This window comes from Pyricularia grisea (assembly GCF_004355905.1).
Source record: "Pyricularia grisea strain NI907 chromosome Unknown Pyricularia_grisea_NI907_Scaffold_2, whole genome shotgun sequence".
In the NCBI taxonomy this organism is placed as follows: Eukaryota; Fungi; Ascomycota; class Sordariomycetes; order Magnaporthales; family Pyriculariaceae; genus Pyricularia; species Pyricularia grisea.
In genome coordinates, this window is record NW_022156717.1 from 1424643 (window position 1) to 1447116 (window position 22474).

Here is a 22474-nt window from a genome sequence, read left to right on the forward strand (position 1 = left end):
GTGTGAAGCCTCTGTAGATAGAAGCAAGAAAACAACACCGTAAACCCGAAGCTGTCATACCTAGTTGACAACCACCACACTGCCTCATCTCAACGCTTCAACCAGTCTCTCCCTCCGTCTTGCTAGCCCCCTTATCCTTGGACTGCCAAGCACTCCATATCCTCTCCTCGGGCCGCCTAGCCCTCTCATGCTTGTGGCTGTTGCGCTTCTTCATCATCCTCTTGCTCTTGTTGACGCTCTGCTCCGCTCCACCTTCTTGCTTGTCCTCGCGCTGCTCGTGCCCGTGGTCACCACCCTGAGCCCTCTTCTCTGGGACGGGGGAGACGGGAACACAGTCCATGACGGGCCTCGTGCGCTGGCATACCGCCATCGACTCGACCGCGCACCGCAGATCAATCGGCGTCACGTCCTCGGCCTCCTGACCAATGGCGAACCGGACCGTCGTGACGCCGATGCCATTCCTGGCTGCCGCAGCCAACTCCTCCCCCCCTTGGTCTGCATAGCTCGCCTGCCGGTACACGACCACCGGTCCGCGGAAGTAAGCCGCATTGCGCTGCCCATCCTCGCCGAGACCAGGGGCTGGGCCGGGCACACCAAGATCATCATGTTTCCGCAGCGACATACCGGCAGCCAGTAGGGCGAGGATGCTCTCGTTGGCGGGTAGGCCGCCCACATCACCCCAGCGCGCGAGGCACAGCTCCGTCCTGGGGACGGCATGGAACAACGCCGCGCCCAGACCGCTGCTGCTGCTGCTGCTGCTCCTGGCGATGACGGCGTTTGCATCACCACCGGCCCCGTCCATGCCGAGCAGCGGCGCGACGTCGGGCACGAGCTCGAGGCTGAGCGCGACGGAGCGGGCGACGCCCCTCATAGCGGCGCTGGCACACTGCTCCTCCTTGCCGAAGCGGGAGCGGAACCTGATCCAGACGAGGAGCGGGGTCGAGTCCCTCTCGGCGGGGAACAGGATGCCGGCCTTGAACTCCTTGCGCTGGTTGCTGGTCGCGGTGGCCAGGAACGGGCGGTACGAGGCGCACAGCTTCTTGTGCAGCGGCCAGTCGGCGCGCTGGCACCGCTTGGAGCAGTACGTGGCCGCGCCGCAGCCGGTGCAGCGTAGAGGGGCCGTGTGCATGTTTGCGCAGAGGGCGTTGCAGAGAGGTTTGGTGCGGATGGTCTCGATGGCTTCGAAGTAGCCCCTGAAGGGTATAACGTTTGAGGGTTAGCGGATTTGATGGCTTATTTTTTTTTTTTTTTTTTTTTGTTGGTGGGTTGGTACTCTGGAGGTCTGTTTGGTTTTGGGACGTACAGGACTTTCGCCTTCGTTGAGTTCAGCTCAGTGTTTTCCATGTTGCCTGGTAGATATCTGCGGTATTTGCTACTGGGTGTGACAAGCTATCCGTCAAGACTCGAGACGAGAATGCCTCAAATGACAGAGATTATTGCACTGTCTGTGCGAATGTGAGGTTGAATATGAACGGTTGTGGAATGGAGACAGCTAAAACATTTACAGCTGTCTTTGATGATTTGAAAGGTTGGTTAGAATGGCAGTTGCCACGAGCAGAAAAACGTCAGTAGTAGAAAGGTCAGCCTCTGCAATTTCCCGCGGGACCATTTTGTTTGTTTGCTGGCAAACGCCTTGAGCCATCAGCCTTCACCTCACTATCCCCTCACCATCTTGTCACATAACTTTTGGATGGGCCCAGTCTCTATATGCGGGGCTTCTGGATCACGAGTGATTATATCAAGACCCCCAGAAACAGCTTGGATGGCGATTTATTTCTTCACCTACCAGTCGAACAAATCTCTGCATCAGGATCAGAACATGCCTGATTCCTCAATCCCTCTTCGCAAAGGCAACCTCCTTGGGCAGCCTGAAGGTGGCTCTGAACATGCTCTTGTTAGGCGCAACTTCACGCACGTGTAAAACCTCAACCTCATTATCCCCGTCCCGATCTCCAAGCTTCATATCGACGCCCAGTTCGGTGACAACTCTCTGCACGATTGAGTGCTTCGGCTCGTCCGTATCGCTCTTGATGTCGAAGCAGTAAGCGTGGATCAGGGGCAGGCGCGTGTTGGTGTGGGGCGCAAACAGCTTCTCGTGGCCGTGGTACAGGCCACGGTATGCAGGGAGGAAGGATATCGCCGACGCCGGGAGGTTCATGACGTAGTGCGATATCGTCGGCGGGATCATGACTCTGGGTCCGGGGGAAGGCTTTCGTGGCCTCGCCGCTTTGTCAGAGTCGCGGTCGGTGCGCTTAACTTTGGGAGCAGGGAGTGTGACACCTTGCCCGGCTGCATGGGCGGCCAGTACAGAGTCCGCTGCGCCACGAACGAACTCCATGGCATCCTGATTGTAGGGACGAACAAAGGATCCAACCTTTTTGCGAGTGTCAGTAGGGGATGCCAGACCAGGAAAGTTGATCAAAGACTATAGGCCGTACCTTGTTCATCGCGATAGCTTCTTGCAAATACTTGTAGCTTTCAGGGTTCTTGTCGTTGGCCCAGACAAAGACGCCCTTCTTGCCGGCGGGCACGGCAAACGGTCCAATGCCAGCCATGGCATCAGCCACCACCTCGCCGGGCTGGAAGTCCTTGACCATCCTAGTGTGCTCTGGCTCCAGCTTGCTATTCCAGTAAACCTTTGCATAGTCCAGCTTGAAGACGCAATTATTCTCGCGGACTACGATGTTGAGATCGTCAGGTCCAGCAAGAACCTCATACGGGAAGGTACGGAATTCGGACGTGTCGCCAACATTTTTCGTTTTGTTGATGACGGTACGGACGGCTGGGTTTTTGTCGCAGAGCACCTGTCCAATTACCTGCTTGTAGGGGAGGAACTGGTCACGGAGGTTGAGGTGGGCTAAGGGTGGTATGGTATTTAGCATCTTGATATGTGATTCAGGGGTAAGCCATGGCCTAGGGAGATGATCACTCACCCACGTGGCCGGCGAAATTGAAGGATGATTGTATGTCGTCTGCAAATTCTTCAGGGAGAAAGGAGCTGAGGACTTCGTCTAAAAAGTGTATTAGTTTTGGCTTTGTTTTCTCCATCCATGGAATTCCAAAGTTGGATCTTGCTTACGAGCAGTCCAATGGTCATAGTCCAGGGTGAGTTCGTAAGGAATGACAGCCAAGTCATCCGTCTTGACGCCTTCACTGACAACACTTCCCCATGTTTCCGGTACTGCATGAGAGTTTATCTCTTTTGATCAGCAACAAGAAACTTCTTTGTCTACAGACATGTACCACTGTCCGGATATCTTACATACCCGCGGCCTCAATCCCAGGCCTCAGCAGAATACACTTCCTCCCTTTTGTGGCAGGATCCTGACCAGGGTCATTTCGTACAACTGAGATTCTCTCCACATGCAGAGCATCGCCACTCTTCTCTAGTGCCTTGCGGTACGAAGCGATTTTGGTGGCTTCCCTCACTGAAGCGGCAGCTAGGTTGAATTTTTTTGTAAAAAGGGCCTTGTTTAGCGTTGTGGCTGCAGAGCGCACAATCGGAGGCGTGAACATCGTCACGTCACCGGCCTTTATTTGATCTGCCATTTTTTTTTTTTTTTTTTGCTTGGATTAGTTTCTATATGGTTCTGCTGTGTCGGAGTCTAGCCCCGGGATCCAAGAAATAAAGTCAGAGAATTAAACAATAAATAGCTTACATTGATGTGGACGCACGAAGGAGGAGTCATGAAGGGTGGGTTTGGATGTTTATAGACTCCAGCCAATCTGATTTTGTCCTGGTCAATAACTTGCATGCGCTTGCGAGGCTGAGATGGATTTTTGCTGCCCCACAAAACGGGGGGTGGTTTGACTCATTTTGGCCAATTAGCCTTGGCTATTGGGTAATGAGAGCGAGGCTGTGATTGGTGATGTCATTACCAAACTGGGTACTACCAGAAGCATCAAAAGAGGTTCTTATTTCTGCCCGTGTCGAATCAATAATAACTTGCAAGATTCTTTTGCTGTTTTTTTTAGAAGAGAGTTTTCATTTAGTGAGAACCTCCATCATGTCGAAGAAACGGACAATTGACAGCTTCTTTGGTTCTTCTACCAAAAAACAAAAGACAAGCAACATTGAAAATGAGCAAGTGAGTTTGTATAAATTCAAAAAGAGTAAAATAAAGCAAACACTATAACTAATATATCAATTTTAGCTTCTTAAGTCGGAGCACTCTACGTATCCGTTTCCAATAATCCACCTTCCACATTCAATCAGCAAAGAGCTTGCCTCTTATCCAGCAGTTCCTGCTCGCGCAATCAATAACCAACCAGAGTTGGACTTGCTTTACTTTGAGCCGTACATACCACCATATGTGGCAAAAGACTTGTTCGACTTTCTCCGCTCAAATCTTCCCTTTTACAGAGTTGAGTATGACATCAACAGGGGAGGCATCAAGACCCATATCAAAACACCAAGGCACGTGATCACCCCAATCACAACCACCCCTTACTTTTATCTGTTTTTTTTTTTTTTTTTTTTATCATCCAAGCTAACTACCTGATCTGATCCAACAGATATACCACCGTCTTTGGCCTCGATGACACAAGCCGCTTCGACGAAGCCGGCAACGTAGTCGACGCCAAGACCTCCAAGCCCGTCCCGCCCGGCGCATATGCACGCTACAAGCCGCGGCCCATCCCAGAGTGCCTGGACGCCCTACGCCGGTCCACCGAGGCCGCGACGGGCTGCGTATTCAACTTCTGCCTGGTCAACTACTACGCCTCAGGCGCCGACAGCATCTCATACCACAGCGACGACGAGCGGTTCCTCGGCCGGGACCCGGCCATCGCTTCCTTCTCGCTCGGTGCCAAGAGGGACTTTATGCTCAAGCACAAAGCGGCCCCGCCGGGGACGGGCGAGGTGGCATCGGCCATCTCGAAACCACCGTTGAAGCTGCCGCTGGCTGGGGGTGACATGGTGTTGATGCGAGGCCCCACGCAGGCCAACTGGCTGCATTCCATACCGAAGCGGTCGGGGAAGAATGAGAAGGATGGTGGTAGGATAAATATCACTTTCAGGCGGGCTATGGTCAAGGCAGGCACGGATAATTATTATAATTATAATGTGGGAAATGGAAGCGTATATGTTTGGGATAAGGTTGGAAAGGAGATGGTGCTGTGGAAGCTATGAGCGTGTGGCCGCTATGGCGTTGGTCAATGTAAGCAAACAGCTAAGATATGTAGACATTTTGTGTTTGGGTGTCAATCTTGGGAATCAAAGAAATTATTTACCCTGGGTCTTTGTAAAAGCATCCCCTTTCTTACAGGCAGAAGTATTATAACCTCGATGGCATAAGATGTTGCTTCTTTCTCCTTGATATTAATAATAGATAGTTTTAACCGCCAATTAAATCTTACATAACTTTAAAAGCGATCCATAATACTATAACGCTCTTGCAACCCCATACATAATGAAAATCTATGTTGGATATCGTATATATAAAATAGTGGCCGCCCTAATCGCAAAAATATTTTTAAATCCTTGCAAACAGGAAACACCCCGTAATACAACCATACCATACCACGCCAACAAGAGCGGAAAACTTATACTTCCAGTATGGCTTCTTTCTACCTCTCCCTATCACGGTTCATGTAATTTGACATAAAAAAAGCCAAAAAGAAACGCGCATGTCAGGAATTGAGCCCGACGTGGGGGTCGAACCCACAGCCTTGAGATTGTATGAGAACCGGAGATTCTTAAGAGTCTCACGCTCTACCGATTGAGCTAGCCGGGCGCTGATAGAATGCCTAGGCGGCCTCGGATACGGGGAATCGAACCCCGGGCACGACGGTGACTCGAAGATGAGAGCGTCGTATGTTAGCCACTACACCATATCCGATTTGGTTGCTCGTTGTTGTCAACCGTTGATGGTGGTGGGTTTATAATGGGTTGTGTAGTGGGCTCACGGATGTGAGTTTTACTGGGTCATCCTGGTGCAGACGAGGGAAAAAAAAAAAAAAAAAACCCTTCAGGCTAAATTGTGGTGCTAAAACCCGTATGGGCCCATATGCATGCAGGGAATGACATCTCGATATCTACCGATTTTAGTACGGGCTGAAAGTACAGATGCTGCGACCTTGTGTGGTGGGTCCATGTCACCTGGGGGTAGACGAGTCAGCGCGTATACATTTCCTACGAAGTGGTATTGCAGTAGGTGATGAATAGGCTGGCGCATCGAAACGGCTCACATCGACAAGTCTTTTTAACCCATCTCTCCTCAACAGCGTTAACCCTCCTGACATTGCTGTGGGACAACGTCCCTAGGAAATTTCCGAATGGGCGGCAGTTGATTTTTTACAGTTGCAGCAGTCCAAAAGACTGGCCCATGGTCACTCAACACCTAGTAGTATTGGGTAAATCACATTCATAAGACAGTTGGAATTACGTACCGAGCCGCTCCTTTGATTTTCAAATGTTTGATGAGTCGACGAGTCAATCGTCTACATGTAGAATGAAGAACAGCTATTATAATGTGGATAAGCAGCCAAGAAAAGAAACTTTTCTGCCTTCACCAGGTACAGGATAACATCCCCGGGCGGTCCAAGACCTATTTGCCGTTTCTAAACTGTGCACGAGAATAGTTCTGGAGGCCGCGGAGGAACACCTGGTACCCGACGCTGTTGTTGTCTTGGGCATGGTAGATCTCTGTTAGACGGATCTGCCACGGTGGGTAGCCATCCAGAACGACGTGCGGACCAAAGTGAATCAGTAGGTCGGGCTCGTCCATGACGCTCTCGGTCAGCTCCGTGTCGATGACGTCCATGTTGATATCAGCTGGCGATAGCTTCTCAGCTTGCGCCATCTCTGTCAGCGTCTTGGTAAGGTCGACAAGCGAATCCCGACCATCCTCGGCAGAGAGGAGAAGAACAGTAATGTGCTTGTCATCAGAGCCACTCTCGGCGGACGGGTCAGACTCGATAGAGGGAGTGTGTGGTGCCTTGACAATTAGTGCTGGGTGACAGTCGCCATAGTAGGATGCCAGTTTGGCAGAGACTGCGCGGTGAGTCTTTTGCAGGTAGCCCTTGAGTATGCCTATGTGTGATACGAAAGGAGGTTAGTATGGTGAGTTTCTGTATCGTATATTCTCCAAAGATGTCGAATGTAGCCCACGATCCCCAAAAAGAAAAAAAAAAAAAGGGAAAACCATACCTGTCTTTTCATAAACGGATAGCTTGGGGATGCCTGCGCATGCGCACCAAGCGGCAATATCGGCCACCTCGTTGACCAGTCTCTCGAGCTCGGCACCGGCCCTACCGCTATCCTCCTCCAAGCGGAGTATGACACTCAAGTGCTTGGGGATCCTCCCGAGCTTTTTGACATCTCCCTCTATTATCTCGGGAGTGCGGTGGTGATACGACAAGATGGAGCGGGTGCGGTCCTTGCAAAAGTGGTAGACCTGACGGGAGCGGATATAAAGCGAGAAGACGGTGTGGATCAGAACGTAGACGAATAGGTACAGCTGGTTGGCGAGGAAGCGCCTGACCCCCAGCACCGACTTGCGCCGCGCCCGTTGCTCCCGGTCCACGGGTCGTTCAGGAAGGTAGGGCTGTAGGGTGAAGAGACATAAGGGTCAGCCACTATGTATCAACATGCGTATAATCCCTTCTGCGGTATAGATCCAAAAGAACAGAAGTCCCTTGGAAGTAGATTTGGAAGATGCGAGGTGCTACCAGCAAAAAAGGGAAATTCTCACCTCGATCAGCTTAAGCCTTTCCTTAGCTGTCAGAAGTTTTCCCTGAGCCCTTTCATCGGCACGGTAGCGGATCGAGTCCGCCGCTTTGACTGGCATTGTTGGCAGCGGCTTTTGGAATTGAGATAGAGGCTAGCTAGTTTGGTGAAATGCTCCTCTCAACCAGCTGCGGAACTGATTCTATGTACTGGAAAAAAACCTCTCGAGAAAAGACAAGAAAAGAGACCCGACATATAGAAAAACTATCGGTACGGTTGTCTCAAAATATATTCAGCATGTTTCAAGGTCATTCTTTATGAGATGATGTGGTCTTCTCAAACCTGCTTGCTGGCGTGATAGCGGTGCGAAGTGGCAGGATGGGCCAGCTTTTGCTTGGTGCATTTGATTCGCGCAAGTCTGACATCAATCCTTGGCGACTGCGCTGGAGCTCCCTTGTCGTGACTCCGCTGCGCCCGTCGACCCAACCGTTGCGAATGCGACCTGGCGGGACCGGGATAGTGGGACAACTGCAAAGAACCGCTAAACCCCTCCCGGGTGTCACGCTACATAATCCAGCCACAAAGTTTGGGAGCATCCCAGCTCAGTCCCTTCTTCAGCCACACTTCATCCAATTGACCGCCAAGCCAAGTGAACCAACCACACCCCAGCTCGACTACGAGTCGCTCTGAGGGGAAGCTTTAGCCACAACTACCACTACTACAGACGGAAGACTGCCTCGAGTTTCACCTCCAATCCGATATTTTATTCCATGCTATTTTGTGATTGACTTTTTTTGTTATTTTTGTTTCTCTAGATTCACTTGCGATTGCGAGATCGGATAGACTAGTCGTTCAAGTCCCCATCCCGGGCCCGACGTTTTCACTCGTCGCGCTCTCATCTCGCTCCATGGCCCGGGGCAGCTAGAGAATCGGCCGATCACGAGCCACTATGGAGAGGGCGTCGTCCTCGGGCTCCAAAGCTCTTTTCCCCAAGGGCCCCAGCTTCAGCCTCGAGGACTTTTCAAACAAGGACTTTATTGTAAGGGACTTTGTAGATGGCCTCGCCGAGACCGCCGTCCCCGCCAACCGTCGCTCCGGCCCTGCAACACAGGCGTTCGACCCCAAGCCTTTGATCAGGACTTTTGAAAGTATGTTGGGCTCCATATCGATCATTTGTGTATATCCAGTCGATACTAACTGCCTCCACGGTTAGATGCCCTATCACAGTTGAGCTCGCTCTCGGAGGAGTTGCAGGAAAAGGAGTCGGAGATCCTGTCTCAGGTCCGCCGCGCCGAAAACCAACATGACCAAACACTCGATACCCTCGGTCGAAAACTCGACCAGTCAATGGCCCAGTTCGAGGCCCTCGATCTGTCACTAAACAACCCAGCTCTGAATGGCATGGAGCGGTCGAGCAGAGCTGATGGTGGTGGCAATATCGCTGTCCAAATCGGCGAGAGGCTTGAGGATCTGGATAGGAAGCGCAACAGGGCGCTGGACGCCAACTTTTTAATTCAATGTTGGCAGGAGGTCACCGAGACAGGGCAGCTCTCGTCGCTTCAAGACATACAAAGACTGGGAGGTCCCGATAACAAAGTTCGCTGTGCCGTTATCGCCCGACAATTGATGCGAATCAGCCAGCGGCTGGATCCCACTTCTTGGGGTCAGGCCAACGGAATTCGAGGCAACGGGGTCACCAATGGCGCTTCTCCAACAAGTCGACGACACAATACCCGTGAAGTTATTGAGAAGTTTTCCGAAACACTAGAACAAGACCTTTTGAAGCAGTTCAATACGAGCTATCGGAAGTTGGATCATGAGAACATGATGGAGTGCTCCAGGGTTCTGTGGGACTTCAACGGCGGCGCAAGCGTCATTGCCTTGTTTGTCAATCAACATCAATTCTTCATTGACAAGGATCGGCTCGTCGCGGACGAGATGAACGCCGACAGCGAACTCTGGGATCTACTCGCCGACCCTGATGCGGAGCCGCCCGGAATCGAGTCCAGCTTGCAGGCACATCTTGATGATGTGAAGGGGACCATTATAGACGAGTCTCTTCTGGTCAAACGATCATTTCCTTTTTATGAGACGGTCATGATCAAATTCATCCAGCGCATGTTTCAGCAGTCCATTCAGCAAAGGCTTGAACAGGTTCTGGAAAAAGCCAACACGGTGTCATCGCTTGCATTTCTGCGTTCATTGCATGCATCGCGAAGCTACATTGGCACCCTAGTTGAGGACCTCAAGGCTCATGGCTTGACAGAGCACCCCGAGCCGTGTACCGCGGCCGTGTCTCAGGCCTTGGAACAACAGCTGGATGAGTTATTCGTCCCATACCTGATGGGAAACTCGTTCATAGAACGAGAGAGGAAGAATTTGGAAGAGTTGAATAGTTCGCTGCTCTTCAAGTTCACAGTCTACCATTCAAGAAGGAAGAAGGCGCCCAGCGGCTTCATGGCCGCCATTGCACAGCAAGGATCAAGGATCCTCGAGTCGGCCAAGGACGCATACATGGAGCGTCTGGACTCATCCGAATTGACGCCAACCCAAAAAGCTATGATGTTGAGGGTTGCCGGTATTCAAGACTCGGATAAGAAGAATGAGATCGAGGTCTCAGAATCAGACGGACTGTTGAGTGTTGCCAACGCAAAACGTATGATGAAGTGGCTGGCTGAGAGTGTCAAGCGAACACTGGAGCTGGGAACAAGCACGGAGACGCCCAAGGATGTCAGCGTGCTACTCAACTTACTGCTCAGTACCATGGGAACCATGTACGTCGAGACAGCGCTTGATGCCGCGCTGGATCAGACTACGTCGCAGGAGAACAGCAAGACAGAGCCCGATCTCTCCCATCTGCCCAAGATCCGGCCCGGAGTAACCATCACCAGCATGATGCATCGGTTCATCACGACGGTTCTGATTCGGTTGGCGGAGGGCAACACGACGGTGCGGCGCGGCATGGAGGCACAGACAAAGGTTGGCATCGAGGGCATCGAGAAGAAAACCAACAGTATAATGAAGAGCGCCATGGATGTGATCATCAACTGGACGAGTAAGTCACTGGCCAACAACCAAAAGAAAACGGATTTCCGCCCGAAGGATGAAGGCATAATAGATAGCCTGCAGTCCTCAACTTGTCTCGGCATATGTACGTTTCTGGACAGGGCGGCGCTACTGGCGAGCCAAACGATTGATGGACACAATCTTGAGGTGTTCAGCAGCGAACTCGCACTGGCCATCCACGCACTCCTTTTTGAGCACTTTAAAAAGTTCCCGGTCAACGCAACGGGCGGTCTCATGGTCACCAAGGACATTGCCAAGTATGTATCAACACTCAAGGCCTGGCCTCTGACCAAGGAGGTGCAGGCCGTGGTCGAGATCTTGTCCGAGGTTGGATATCTCTTCATCATTGGGCCCGAGGCGCTCAGGGAGAAGAGCAGGGGCTTGGGCAGTGGACCTGGAGGCCACGGCGGGCGGAAGCTTCTCAAAGCAGATTTCAAGGCCTTTGTCCAAAGGAGGGACGACGCGAGCAGTGTTGGCATACAGAGCGTCATCGCTGGACTGTAGATGTGGGAGCTGGTCTGATTTTGCCGCTATTTTCTAGTTGTGTGTATATATACCTTTCTGATGGCGATAGCGTGCTGGCAAGGGCGGTTGCGATGTGCGACTTGATTGCCCTAGACCTTTCTTTCTACTTTTTGTTTAATGGAGCCATGATACCACGAGACGCGTAACTGCTAAAGCTGCACGATTCGCCCGTTACACAACTCAAGTCTCCCGGAGCCAACCCCAAGTTTGTGCTGACATGGTCATATCTGTTCACATCAGTTTATTTTTCGACCGATTTTATTTAAAATATGTTTCTCCAACGCCTCTTTACGGCACTTCTAGGGTAGCAGTTTCGACCCCTTAAATAAAAAAGGCCTGAAGGAATATGGGAAGAGACAGCAGTATGAGTCGAGCTGGGTTTTCTGAATCGAGATCATCGACTTCTTCTCCCAAAGACTTGGGCCGGAAAAGACTACCAAATAAGGAATAGTGCAGGAGGAGAAAGACAGTTTACCAAGCATATCGATTCATTTTTCCCAAGTTGACAGAACGAACCTTTGATTTTTAAGGTTAAGTTCGCTCGATTCTTGGGGCTTAGCTTGGGAACCAACCAAGGTAGGCAAGGTGCGTATCTTGTATATACGAATAACACGAAACATTTAGAAATGGACAACGAGCTGATGAACACTTCTACATGACCAGGACCCGAAAACGCCCTTGGGATCAATTTGAATCTGAACTTGACCTGTTGATTTTACTGGATTGACCCTAGCGCTGGGGCATTTTTCACAGAGGAAGGCAATTCTGAAGTAGGCAAGGTGACTTGGCAACTTGGGCATCTACCTACTCTAGGTAACTTGGTAGGCATGAGGTACGGATTAGATAGCGTGAGCTTGAGCAACAAGAAGGACACCTTGCTGTTGTCGTGCTGGGCATGCTTTTTCAAAACTTCGGCTTTAGCTCAAGGCACTTGCCTCTTCACTAGCGGCCAGAGGCTGACAAGGATGGTTGCATTGCGCCGCAAGTAGATAAAGGGTTATTGACGAATGCAAAAGATGAGGATACGCTGTGCCTCGTCGTAATAAGAAATAGCAAAAAAAAAAAAAAAAAAAAAAAAAAAAAAGATAAAGCCACATTTGCTGAGATCAGGCTTCAGATATTATTTTAATATTGAGATCATGCTTCCGCTGAGGGTAAGTCATTCTCTTCCTATCATTAATTTTGAAAAATCATCACCAGCCTTTGTTTTGGTGAAAGGAAGAGAAGAAAAACGCCAACTGGAATTTTTGCACCTAAGTTTTTCTTTCTACCCCATATCTGTAGGTAAGGTAAGGAAGGTACCCATCTCATGTTGGATATTCTTCGGTAAGCGAATAGAAATCCCATGTACATGCATAATCTGTGAGCGTTGGTCACGCTAAAGGAGCAAACTCCTACCAATCTGCATGCTTAATGGCGCATTTCAGACGGACCCCACTTCTGCCTTGTTCAGAAGGTCTGCGGCCGTGTCAGGCTAGGGAAAGCCTCCGTTCCTTGCCTTGGCCCCACGATCGTTGGTCTTCCAGCCTCCTTTTTCCAAGGATCCCTTTCCGTTCTTTTTTATTCACATTTTAATCAGAATCACTCGTGTTTATCCGTCTGTCATTATCCAGCTAGACAGTTGATTCACTTTATTGGTGTGAACAAGACCAATTGGCCCATTCGAACCGACCGAGACGCTTGGCAATTGATTACAAAATCTGCCGGTCGCCGAAGAGCTTGCCTTTCCTTATTTGCGCGCGCGCCCACCCCAAAAACCAACTTTTTGAACCGCTTACTTGGCAATCGCGAATTCGCCAAGACCACATCGCAAGCTTCGAGACATCGAATATTCATCTTTCCAAAAAGCTATACTTCACCATTTAATATGGCGGACTTTAACCACTTCGGTGGTTCAGATGAGGAGAATGCCGAGATCAAGAGGTTGAGAGCTGAAGTGGTAAGTTGCTGCAAGCTGCAGCTCCTAAGCTGAAAATTTGCGTCGCGTCGCATACCCGCTCCTGCTGATGATTTTTTTTCTCCGAACGGTGCAGGACGCCGACCCAGACAGCTTCGAGAACTGGGAAAAGCTCGTCAGGGCTTGCGAGACGCTCGATGGTGGCCTCACACGAAACTCTAGCCCTCAAGCACTCGCAACCCTCCGCGACGCATACGACCGATTCCTCCTCAAATTCCCACTCCTCTTCGGATACTGGAAGAAGTATGCCGACCTCGAGTTTACAATTGCCGGCCCGGAATCGGCCGAGATGGTGTACGAGAGGGGCTGCTCGAGCATCACAAACTCGGTCGACCTTTGGACCGAGTATTGTTCATTCAAGATGGAGACAACCCACGTTCCACAGCTGGTCAGAGAGTAAGTAGTAGATGGTGTAGTTTTCCTTCCCCATAACCACACCATCAACAACAGTTCATTACCGCACGTGCGGGATCCGGCCGTTGTCTGAGAAGAGGGCAAGTCATGCTCGCGACGCGATCATGTTAAAAGTCGCGAGGAATCGCAAGAAACAGAGAATCGTACAGGTGAACAGAGCCACTGGACGGTGAGATAATCAAACCGACAACAGCCATAACTCTCTGCTACTGGAGTGCGCTCTCTCACACAAAACTACCAGACCTGTCTTCCCCGCTGGCACACACAGTTCGCTCATGCCCGTTACGCACCTTGTGAAAACACATCAAACCATGAACTACCATCAGCTCTTTATAGCGGTGGACTAGTCGTTGTTTGCACAGAGATCCCTTTTCTGTATTTGCCCTCCTTCCAACCTCTTCCCCGCTAACCCTGTCCTTGCTCTTGCCTGTGTACTTACTAACATGACTGCACAGTCTCTTCGAGCGCGGTGCCGCCTGTGTCGGGCTAGACTTTATGGCACATCCGTTCTGGAACAAGTACCTCGAGTATGAAGAACGTCAAGAGGCGCATGAGAACATCTTCAAAATCCTGCAACGGGTGATTCACATCCCCATGTATCAGTATGCGCGCTACTATGAGCGCTTCAGCACCATGGTGCACACCCGGTCGCTTGATGACGTAGTGTCACCTGAACTCCAGGCTCGCTTCAAGTCCGAGATCGAGGCCGAAGCGGCTGCTTACGGCGTTACCAAGACCGAGCCCGAGTTTGAGCAGGAGATGCGCCGCAAGGTGGATGCTCACTATGGTGAAATCTTTACCAAGACGCAGACAGAAGTGACCAAGCGGTGGCTGTACGAGGCCGAAATCAAGAGGCCTTATTTCCACGTGACAGAGCTAGAGAACAAGGAGTTGTCCAACTGGCGCAAGTACCTCGACTTTGAGGAGGCCGAAGGTAGCTTTGTCAGGACAACGTTTCTGTACGAGAGGTGTCTGGTAACATGCGCCTTCTACGATGAGTTTTGGTTCAGATATGCCAGGTGGATGTCGGCTCAACCTGACAAGACTGAGGAGGTTCGCAACATATATCTGCGTGCTGCAACAATATTTGTGCCCATCAGCCGTCCCGGCATAAGGCTGCAATTTGCCTACTTTGAGGAGAGCTGCGGGCGTGTCGCCATGGCTCGGGAGGTGCACAATGCAATCCTCTTGAGGCTTCCGGGCTGCATCGAAGTCATTATATCTCTTGCAAACCTGGAGCGGAGGCACAATGACATCGATACGGCGATAGAGGTTCTGAAGCAGCAAATCGAGTCCCCTGAGGTTGACATCTGGACAAAGGCAGTCCTGGTGACAGAGTGGGCAAGCTTTTTGTGGACGGTGAAGGGCGCAGCAGAGGAGGCCAGGGCCGTGTTCCAGAAGAATGCGCAGTGGTATGGTGGCAGCAGACACTTTTGGATGCAGTGGATTCAGTTCGAGCTGGAGCAGCCGACGTCGGCAGAGCTCGAGGCGCAACACAGCGAACGGTTGCGGGAGATCATTGACAAGATCCGCACAGAAAGCAACATGTCTTCTGCCGCCAAGAAAGAGCTGTGTGGCGTCTACCTATCGTATCTGCAACATAGGGGCGGCAAGGACGCGATGAAACATTTCTTGGCCATAGACCGGGAGATGTACGGGTAAGTTGCACCGTACTCGAAATTAAACAACAGACAATGAGGTCAAGTGCTAACGCTTTCTCTCTTTTTTTCACAGACCAACTTCAATCTCTTTGGCTGGTAAGGCAGGCAAAGAGAACGGAGCTGCCGCTCCCGAGGTTGATGAAGCCACGAGGCTAAAGGCCGAGGCGCGCTACTACAGCTTCTACCAGCTTCACGCGGAACCCGGCCACGAGGAACAAGGCACTGCCACGTTCAACTGAAGCGGTCTGGCGCGTCGAGGATGGATTTAGCAAAACTTGATGTGTTTTCTTGGCTGGATTTAGGCCAACATTTTTCGTATACTCGACACTATACCTGAACATGAACTGACGCATGACCTCGCCATGAGGCTCAACGGTCAAGGGGCTTATTCGTCTCCTTTTTATTTTCTTGGGGGTTTTAATTCACGTGTACCATAATGCCAACGACTAGTGGCCAACTATATTTGCAAAAATCGGGGGTTTGGGAATGTTGGAATGCTTCTTTTTTTTGGCCCTTGCTCTTTTCTTTTTTGCTGGTGGGGGGTCTTTTGATTTTTTTGAACGCATAATCTGGGACGAGATGGCATATCCGGGGGGTGGTCTTGTGTGACTTGAGTTCTGAATCATAATCTTGCTTGCGCCTATGTGCTAACGTACTAAGTTTCCTGCCAACGCCTAGGGGCAGTGAACACAAGACGTTATGTGCACCTCAGCTATAGATCATGCCTTTCCTCTTTAGTGATTACGCTGCGGAAAATTGGCTTTTAAATGAGATACAAAGTCCTCACACGACTTGGGTTTGATGGCTACAGCAAACTTGGCATATGCTCATGGCATACAGTCACATGCATCAGGGGTGAGGAGCCATAAATAAACAATTCAATATCATTACTATTAAAACGGAGTCAACCGCATTGCCAATTAAACGCAACAGCCAGGCAACATTACTATCTGGGAATAACCTAAAGTATCCATGGGTCTGGGAGAAAATTCCAACAAAGACGCTTGGCAAATTGTTACTTGGCTAGCTTGGCTAGAAAGAGAGGGGGAAGAGAGACAGGCTAAAAAAAAAGGCGAAGTTGATCCGATAACATTGCATAACCGCCAAATGTCCAGTCATATCGCTCTCCGCTCCCCTTGCAGTTTGTTGTTTTTAGCCCAAGCCTGTTCTTGCATTTGCGAACCCCGTCGTCATTAGAAGAAAAAAAGAAGAAAAAAAATCTACCCCACACCCCCTTTATTGTGTTTTTCCGTTAGCAAGCCTTGCAAGCGTAGGCCTCTTGATTTTTACAAGGTCACGCGGGCCATGTCAATCAAGACCTTTTTTGTTGTTTGACACAGTGCAAGGCCACCCAAGCAAATTGTCAAACTTGTCTTGCTGGGTTTTATTTTATTTTATTTTTCTCTCTTTTTCTGGGTGAAAAAAAAGTGTGGCAACAAACCAAAAAAAAAAAAAAAAAAAAAAAAAAAAAAAAAAAAAAGAACAACTCACACGGAGCGGGTGACTTGAATTTGGGTGCAAGGGGCCGAGGCGATCTATTTGCCCACGAGCTCACTTTTCCCCCCCTCCCTCCCCTTTCACTTGCCTCGATTTGAAATCCAATCCTTTTATTGATAGAAAAATGCAACAGGCAGGGTCCATCCTTCAAGTCTAATGATGGTTGTTTTGATATTTTTTCCTTTTAAAAAATCACTAGTCAGCCCACACCTATTTTCGCGAAAGAAGGGGACCAGACAACAAAAAAGCTACATATTGAACGCAAAGCGAGGGGGATCAAAAAATGACTTGTCCCTAAATTTTTGTCGATTTGAGAGCACAGTACTAGTACTGTCCCATCAGCTGTATGACGTCTACTGTCGACAAGGGGCAAGCCCGTACCCAGTAGACTGTTTTTCGATATTACAACGACCCCACGTGGCTGCGGGCGAACGAGTTTGGGTCCATTGTTTCCTTTTTCTTCCACTTCAGACGAAAAAACTGGGGAGCGAGAGGCTTTTTGCGGGAAAGAGTAGTTTGAACATTTGATTGGGATTTGGATGACTGACCCTTTTTTTGGGGATTTTGTTCATTTGCTAGTTCATGATCCGGTGCCTTTCCCGTTTAGCAAGCCGTTGTGATCGTCTTTGTTTTGCTTGGTGGTTTTTTTTTACTTATTTTTTTTCTTTTTTTTCTTTATTACTGTCAGTTGCCCTTTTCTGAGTTGACCAAGAGAGGTATAGAGGTCCTTATTTCTCTAATTCTTTAGTTTCTTTTTTTTTTTTATTGTCTTTTCTCCGGTTCTCCTACAGGCCTTGTCGCAAGGGGAGATTGGCGAACGGTCCCCTGGTATTGGGCATTGCATGTCCGGTCGATCGTGCAAAGCATCAAGAAGAGAAGACAAAAAAAAACCGCACTAAATTTGGCAAGCGGACCCTTTTTCAAAACAAAGCAAGCACAAAAAAAAAGACCGAAAAACACAGAGTTTCGCTTGTTCTGCCAACTCATTGGGTGTGAATCATCTCTTTTTGTTTTCCCCACAGATGGCAATATGGAAAGCTCCAGGCCTGCCGCCATACCTTACCAGGACGCGGCGGCAGCATCAGAAGAAGCTCAACCGCAGCACATTGACGACTTGAGCGTCCAGTGGGACCAGACGTATCTGCGTTTAAACTACATTCTCGGCAACCTAGGCGGTCCTGTAGCCGCCGCGGGTGCAGACAACAATTCATCTTTTTCCTCGGCGTCCGCACGAACAGGTGCAGAAGGAGCCGCAGCAGGAGGAGCAGCAGGAGGGGCTTCATCATCAGCAACGCCGGGGCGCAGAAACAGCCTCGGCAACGGCGCGGGCGACAAGGTTTCCAAATCGGTCATTCCAAACTTCCCAGCCCTGTCCAGGCCGGACGCCGCCCGCAAGGTCGCCCAGATAGGCACCTGGCGCGACGAGGTTGCCTCGCACTTCGACGCCGTCCTCTGCGGCTGTTCCCTCGGCTCCTCGGCGGCTATTTCTGCTGCGGACGACGCGCCCTCGTGCTCCGTCACCAAGGGCCTGCTCCCTGCTGCGTTTGTCGCCGGGAGCCTGGCCAGCCCGGCCGTCAGGCCCAGGCGCAAGGCTTCGCTCATCGCCGCCGCGGCGTCCATCAGCAGGGACGATGACGGCAGCGGCGCAAGCAGTAATGGGAGCGGCGACGACGCCGACGGCCCTGTCGAAAGCGTCTGCGCGCTGTGCGGCCGGCATGGGGATGTGAGGGATCTCGTCGCCGAGAGTTGGCCCAGCGACGGTGGTGCCGCGAGGAAGGCGCTCAGGAGGATGCAGCTGAGTCTTCTGCGGATCGGCCGCAGGAGGCAGCTGCTGCCGCGGGCCGAGGGGCCTTTTCCTCCCGACGCCGAACCCAAATCAAGTCATACTCAGATCGAATCACATCATCAAAGCGCGGCGGCAGCAGCAACTTTGCCGACGGACTTGAAACCTGCCGCCGCCGTTGCCACCACATCAATGTACCACTACCGGACCGATCCAGACGACCAAGACGACGAGGACCTCAGCTCGGACGACAGCACCAGCGCCGAGAGTCACAATGGTATGAAGAGGCAAAAATCCAAACCGGTCGGCAGCGGAGGCGCCAGCAAGACGCTGGCGGCCAGGGAGCAGATGGAACGGAACCAGCGCGCCAAGGACGCGAGGCTGCGGCGGGCACAGAAGCTGCTGGAGAAGAGCCTCGTCGTGGCGCCCAAGACTACCGGCGTACAGTCATGAAACTTGGTGCGGCTGTAGGAAAACAAAGAAAAAGGGTTTCCTTTTTTTCTGTGCACATATCCAAATAATCGGTTTGGAAAGAGGTGTGATTTTCTCATTCAAAGACAAAACTCCCATGATACCATGATACCCCACCTACAACTAAATTTTTCCGTTTATTTTTCATACACCAGTATCCCACTGTCTTTTTTATTTTCAGCGGTGCTTTTGGGAAGCTTACTATTCTCATCTTTTTCTTCTAATGATTACATGTAACTCTTTTTACTACTTTACCTTGTTCTGATTTTTTTTTCTTCATGGGGGTTTTGGCTGGTATGAAACATGAAAGCCGAAGTCATGGAAAGGAATCGGCTGTATTGCACCAGACAACAGCATCAGCGCGCGCACACACACATACACACGCAACGATACACGATGTTACATTTCTATCTTATTCTAGAGGAAAGGGATACAGAGGAGGAAACCTATATACCAATGAAACAGGTCGATATCCGAGATGCCAAAGTCGCTTGACTGAACTTCACTCAACCAGTTTTTTTCACGACGCAGAAAAAAAACCCCATGGATGGGTTTTGTTTTTTCAGATGATCAATCATCACTTTGACAGCCATGCACAAGTTAAACGAGAAACCGGATTTTTTTGATGAAAAACGAGCAGCTCTTCGGCGGTCGTGTCGATCCTGCCTCAGTGTCATCTTTTTTTATTTGTTTATTTTATTTCAAATTCTCAGTTGTACGTCATACTCCCATCCTTTTCGATCGACGCTCACATCCGCGTCGATCCCGGAGTACAACCTAGACTAGTGAAGACACGATTTAGAAGAGAGAGAAAGACAAAGAAAGAGAGAAGAAAAGGACGAGGAGAAAAAAAAAAGACGCAAATTACTTGGAGGGGGAATTTGGTAGGAAAACCTCTCGCCTTGTGACCTCTTGGCCCTTCTGATTCTCTTTCCCAGCTCAACAAAATCAACGCAATAGTCACAAGACTTGACCTGATTTAATAATCAAATCAAGACACACAGGAACCAAAAAATTGTCATGGATTTCCCCGTTTATGGACGAGAGCACACAAGAGCTTGCGCACCTTGTACATCATCCCCACCTGTCCATCGGAAAAAGAAAAGAGAATCTCAAAGCAGCTGACGACAGGGGGCATGGTGGAAGACGGGGACTGAAAAATAGAGTGGTGTCTCGGTTCAGCTCCGTGTGTATTTGACCAGAAAAATGAAGAGCATAAAATGAAAACAAAAGAAGACTTGATCTGTCCTGCCCTGCATTTCCGATCCCGCCACAGCCCAACTCCCTGCCCACCAAAGACCAATGCCGCATTTCAGTATAAGCCTCAAGCCAAACCAAACATTTCCACAGCGCGAGTTACCGAAAGCTCAACACCTAACATGCTGCTGACGGAGACGTCGGTATAATATCTCGTGCTTGGCAGCAGAAGGCTTGACGCCAGGATAGTAGAGGGGAAAGGGAATCTGATTATCTGTTTTGTCCCATCTAAGGGACTAGTCGAGGTCGGGTTCATAGTCCGTGCGCTTACGAAGCGGGGGCGGCGGCAGGCTCGTCAGCCTTGGCCTCAGTCTTCTCAGCAGCGGGCGCATCCGTCTTGGCCTCCTCCTTGGGGGCAGCAGCCGCATCGGCAGCACCGGCGGCGGCGGCCTCACCCTCACCCGTCTCAGACGAGGTCCACAGGGTCAGGTTGTCGCGGAGCAGCTGCATGATGAGAGTGCTGTCACGGTATGACTCCTCAGACAGAGAGTCAAGCTCGGCAATGGCGTCGTCAAATGCCTGCTTGGCCAGGTGGCAAGCACGGTCGGGCGAGTTCAGGATCTCATAGTAGAAGACGGAGAAGTTAAGGGCCAGACCCAGACGGATGGGGTGAGTGGGGGTAAGCTCAGTCTGGGCAACATCGGTAGCGCTCTGTTGAAATCCGGCTTGTGGTTAGCATGGCGAATCATCCTGCGATTTGCGCAAATTTATATCGATATCCACGGAAGACTCGGCATTACCTTGTAGGCCTCGTGGGCAGCGGTGGCAGCGGTCTTGCGCTTCTCGCCCGAGGCGAACTCCGCAAGGTAACGGTGGTAGTCACCCTTCCTATAATTTTGCGCATCGCGGATTAGTCATATGATCAATGGATCAATGGGGATATCAACCAAAAAAGGGCCAGAAAAAGGTCAGAAAAGGGCCAATGCACAAAATCGACATGATTCTGACAAGGCAACTAAAGAAACAATGCAGGCGCAAAAAAAAAAAAAAAAAGGAAAAAACAAGACGTACATCTTGTGGTAGAAAACCTTGGACTCGCCCGAGGCGGCGTTGGGAATGAGCGACTCGTCAAGGACATCGAGGACATCCTGGCAGACCTTCTCGAGCTCGGCCTCGATCTTGTTGCGGTAGTCACGGATGGTAGACACGTGCTTGTCTGAGCCCTTGGACTCCTCCTTCTGCTCGATGGAGGAGATGATGCGCCAGCTGGCGCGGCGGGTGCCGACAACGTTCTTGTAGGCAACCGAGAGCAGGTTGCGCTCGTCGACGGTAAGCTCACCACCAAGCTTGGCAACCTCCTTCATGTACGTAACCATCTCATCGTAGCGCTCGGCCTGCTCGCAGAGCCTGGCGAGGAAGGTCTTGCTGTATGGTTGGAAACGGTTTTTCGTCAGTTTTCGCTCACATTGGGGTCGCATCACGATTGGGCCGCTCGCGGGCTAGCCTCGTCGGGCGGACGGTTGGCGGGGCTTTTTTTCGCTGGATAACGACAAACCTTTCGCGCTGTGAGAGAGGGTTACTGTCAGCCATGGTTTTTTTTTTCTCAAATCACGCTTTGCACTGTTTAACAGATCGGATATGGTATGAGTGAGTCTGCCCTGCGGACAGGAAGGAAAAGATGGGTGTGAATCGCAATCCAAAACCCGGGCAATGGTCGCTCGCTGAGAAAACCGATTGCGCTGAGGCTGCGATGATGCGGGCGCCAATTTTGCGGGATGCACGGGAAGGGGGGAATAATAGGCAGGTGAGCAGCACACTAGGTGCAGTTCATGCAGCACAAGACAACGCAGCTGGGATTTTTGACGTACCTCGGTGGCCATTGTGAAATTTGTGAAGTTTTTTTTTTCGGATTGAATGCTCGAAGAAAAGTCGGAATCGGGAGTGGGCGAAGTCAACGCGGTAAAGAGGGTATCGAAAGGTTGTGAAGTGGAAGAAGACGACGTTGGCGGAAGACAAGATCAAATTTGCGGTCGATGGAAATGGGGGGGAAAGAGGGATGATGTTGTTGAGGGAAGGCAGCAGCAGGCGGAAGGCGGCCGAATTCGAAAAGTGACCCGCCCAGTCTGTCAGTCAGTGCTATTAGAGCAGAATAGCCCGCCCGTGTTTGCGAAGCAGGGCTTCTCCCACTCACTGGGCTGGGTTGATTGCTACCGACTTTGGCTGGCACAGAGGGC

At 50.7% G+C, this 22474-nt stretch overlaps 8 protein-coding genes across 8 annotated transcripts; 4 read left to right on the plus strand and 4 right to left on the minus strand.

Annotated features, from left to right (window-relative positions):
• Positions 1-97: 97 nt before the first annotated feature.
• Positions 98-1344, minus strand: PgNI_02979 (uncharacterized protein; the record flags this gene model as incomplete). Its single annotated transcript, XM_031123035.1, has 2 exons — positions 98-1193; positions 1304-1344. The coding sequence occupies 2 exons, from the start codon at positions 1342-1344 to the stop codon at positions 98-100; spliced, it is 1137 nt and encodes a 378-aa protein (XP_030985164.1).
• Positions 1345-1678: 334 nt separating this feature from the next.
• Positions 1679-3610, minus strand: PgNI_02980 (uncharacterized protein). Its single transcript, XM_031123036.1, has 5 exons — positions 3267-3610; positions 3080-3181; positions 2934-3011; positions 2439-2857; positions 1679-2374 (listed from the first exon to the last, which is right to left on the minus strand). The coding sequence occupies exons 1-5, from the start codon at positions 3547-3549 to the stop codon at positions 1832-1834; spliced, it is 1425 nt and encodes a 474-aa protein (XP_030983468.1). The 5' UTR covers positions 3550-3610; the 3' UTR covers positions 1679-1831.
• A 367-nt stretch (positions 3611-3977) lies between these two features.
• PgNI_02981 (uncharacterized protein) lies at positions 3978-5131 on the plus strand (the record flags this gene model as incomplete). Its single annotated transcript, XM_031123037.1, has 3 exons — positions 3978-4088; positions 4155-4369; positions 4516-5131. Coding segments are annotated over 3 exons (942 nt in total), but the record flags the coding sequence as incomplete, so codon positions are not given.
• An 883-nt stretch (positions 5132-6014) lies between these two features.
• PgNI_02982 (uncharacterized protein) lies at positions 6015-8063 on the minus strand. Its single transcript, XM_031123038.1, has 3 exons — positions 7695-8063; positions 7151-7547; positions 6015-7033 (listed from the first exon to the last, which is right to left on the minus strand). The coding sequence occupies exons 1-3, from the start codon at positions 7788-7790 to the stop codon at positions 6549-6551; spliced, it is 978 nt and encodes a 325-aa protein (XP_030983470.1). The 5' UTR covers positions 7791-8063; the 3' UTR covers positions 6015-6548.
• Positions 8064-8390: 327 nt separating this feature from the next.
• PgNI_02983 (uncharacterized protein) lies at positions 8391-11541 on the plus strand. Its single transcript, XM_031123039.1, has 2 exons — positions 8391-8817; positions 8883-11541. The coding sequence occupies exons 1-2, from the start codon at positions 8619-8621 to the stop codon at positions 11237-11239; spliced, it is 2556 nt and encodes an 851-aa protein (XP_030983471.1). The 5' UTR covers positions 8391-8618; the 3' UTR covers positions 11240-11541.
• Positions 11542-12707: 1166 nt separating this feature from the next.
• Positions 12708-16167, plus strand: PgNI_02984 (uncharacterized protein). The gene is made up of 4 exons (XM_031123040.1): positions 12708-13199; positions 13294-13613; positions 14087-15289; positions 15366-16167. Exons 1-4 carry the CDS (start codon positions 13128-13130, stop codon positions 15529-15531), a joined length of 1761 nt encoding a protein of 586 aa, XP_030984448.1. The 5' UTR covers positions 12708-13127; the 3' UTR covers positions 15532-16167.
• A 1652-nt stretch (positions 16168-17819) lies between these two features.
• PgNI_02985 (uncharacterized protein) lies at positions 17820-19025 on the plus strand (the record flags this gene model as incomplete). Its single annotated transcript, XM_031123041.1, has 1 exon — positions 17820-19025. One exon carries the CDS (start codon positions 17820-17822, stop codon positions 19023-19025), a length of 1206 nt encoding a protein of 401 aa, XP_030984449.1.
• PgNI_02986 (uncharacterized protein) lies at positions 18465-22120 on the minus strand (the record flags this gene model as incomplete). Its single annotated transcript, XM_031123042.1, has 5 exons — positions 18465-20951; positions 21041-21128; positions 21312-21665; positions 21796-21803; positions 22109-22120. 5 exons carry the CDS (start codon positions 22118-22120, stop codon positions 20568-20570), a joined length of 846 nt encoding a protein of 281 aa, XP_030983466.1. The 3' UTR covers positions 18465-20567.
• Positions 22121-22474: the final 354 nt, after the last annotated feature.

What these genes read in the sequence shown, in the direction of transcription:
- PgNI_02980 (XM_031123036.1), bottom strand. Translation starts at nt 3,549, where the DNA reads ATGGCAGATCAAATAAAGGCCGGTGACGTGACGATGTTCACGCCTCCG. An exon ending in CTATGACCATTGGACTGCTC is followed by an intron (nt 3,012 to 3,079) that starts GTAAGCAAGATC and finishes TACACTTTTTAG; the next exon opens with ACGAAGTCCTCAGCTCCTTT. An exon ending in AAGCTATCGCGATGAACAAG is followed by an intron (nt 2,375 to 2,438) that starts GTACGGCCTATA and finishes ACTCGCAAAAAG; the next exon opens with GTTGGATCCTTTGTTCGTCC.
- PgNI_02982 (XM_031123038.1), bottom strand. Translation starts at nt 7,790, where the DNA reads ATGCCAGTCAAAGCGGCGGACTCGATCCGCTACCGTGCCGATGAAAGG. An exon ending in AAAGGCTTAAGCTGATCGAG is followed by an intron (nt 7,548 to 7,694) that starts GTGAGAATTTCC and finishes TTCACCCTACAG; the next exon opens with CCCTACCTTCCTGAACGACC. An exon ending in ATCCGTTTATGAAAAGACAG is followed by an intron (nt 7,034 to 7,150) that starts GTATGGTTTTCC and finishes TATCACACATAG; the next exon opens with GCATACTCAAGGGCTACCTG.
- PgNI_02983 (XM_031123039.1), top strand. Translation starts at nt 8,619, where the DNA reads ATGGAGAGGGCGTCGTCCTCGGGCTCCAAAGCTCTTTTCCCCAAGGGC. An exon ending in TTTGATCAGGACTTTTGAAA is followed by an intron (nt 8,818 to 8,882) that starts GTATGTTGGGCT and finishes CTCCACGGTTAG; the next exon opens with ATGCCCTATCACAGTTGAGC.
- PgNI_02984 (XM_031123040.1), top strand. Translation starts at nt 13,128, where the DNA reads ATGGCGGACTTTAACCACTTCGGTGGTTCAGATGAGGAGAATGCCGAG. An exon ending in AGAGGTTGAGAGCTGAAGTG is followed by an intron (nt 13,200 to 13,293) that starts GTAAGTTGCTGC and finishes CGAACGGTGCAG; the next exon opens with GACGCCGACCCAGACAGCTT. An exon ending in ATAGACCGGGAGATGTACGG is followed by an intron (nt 15,290 to 15,365) that starts GTAAGTTGCACC and finishes TTTTTTTCACAG; the next exon opens with ACCAACTTCAATCTCTTTGG.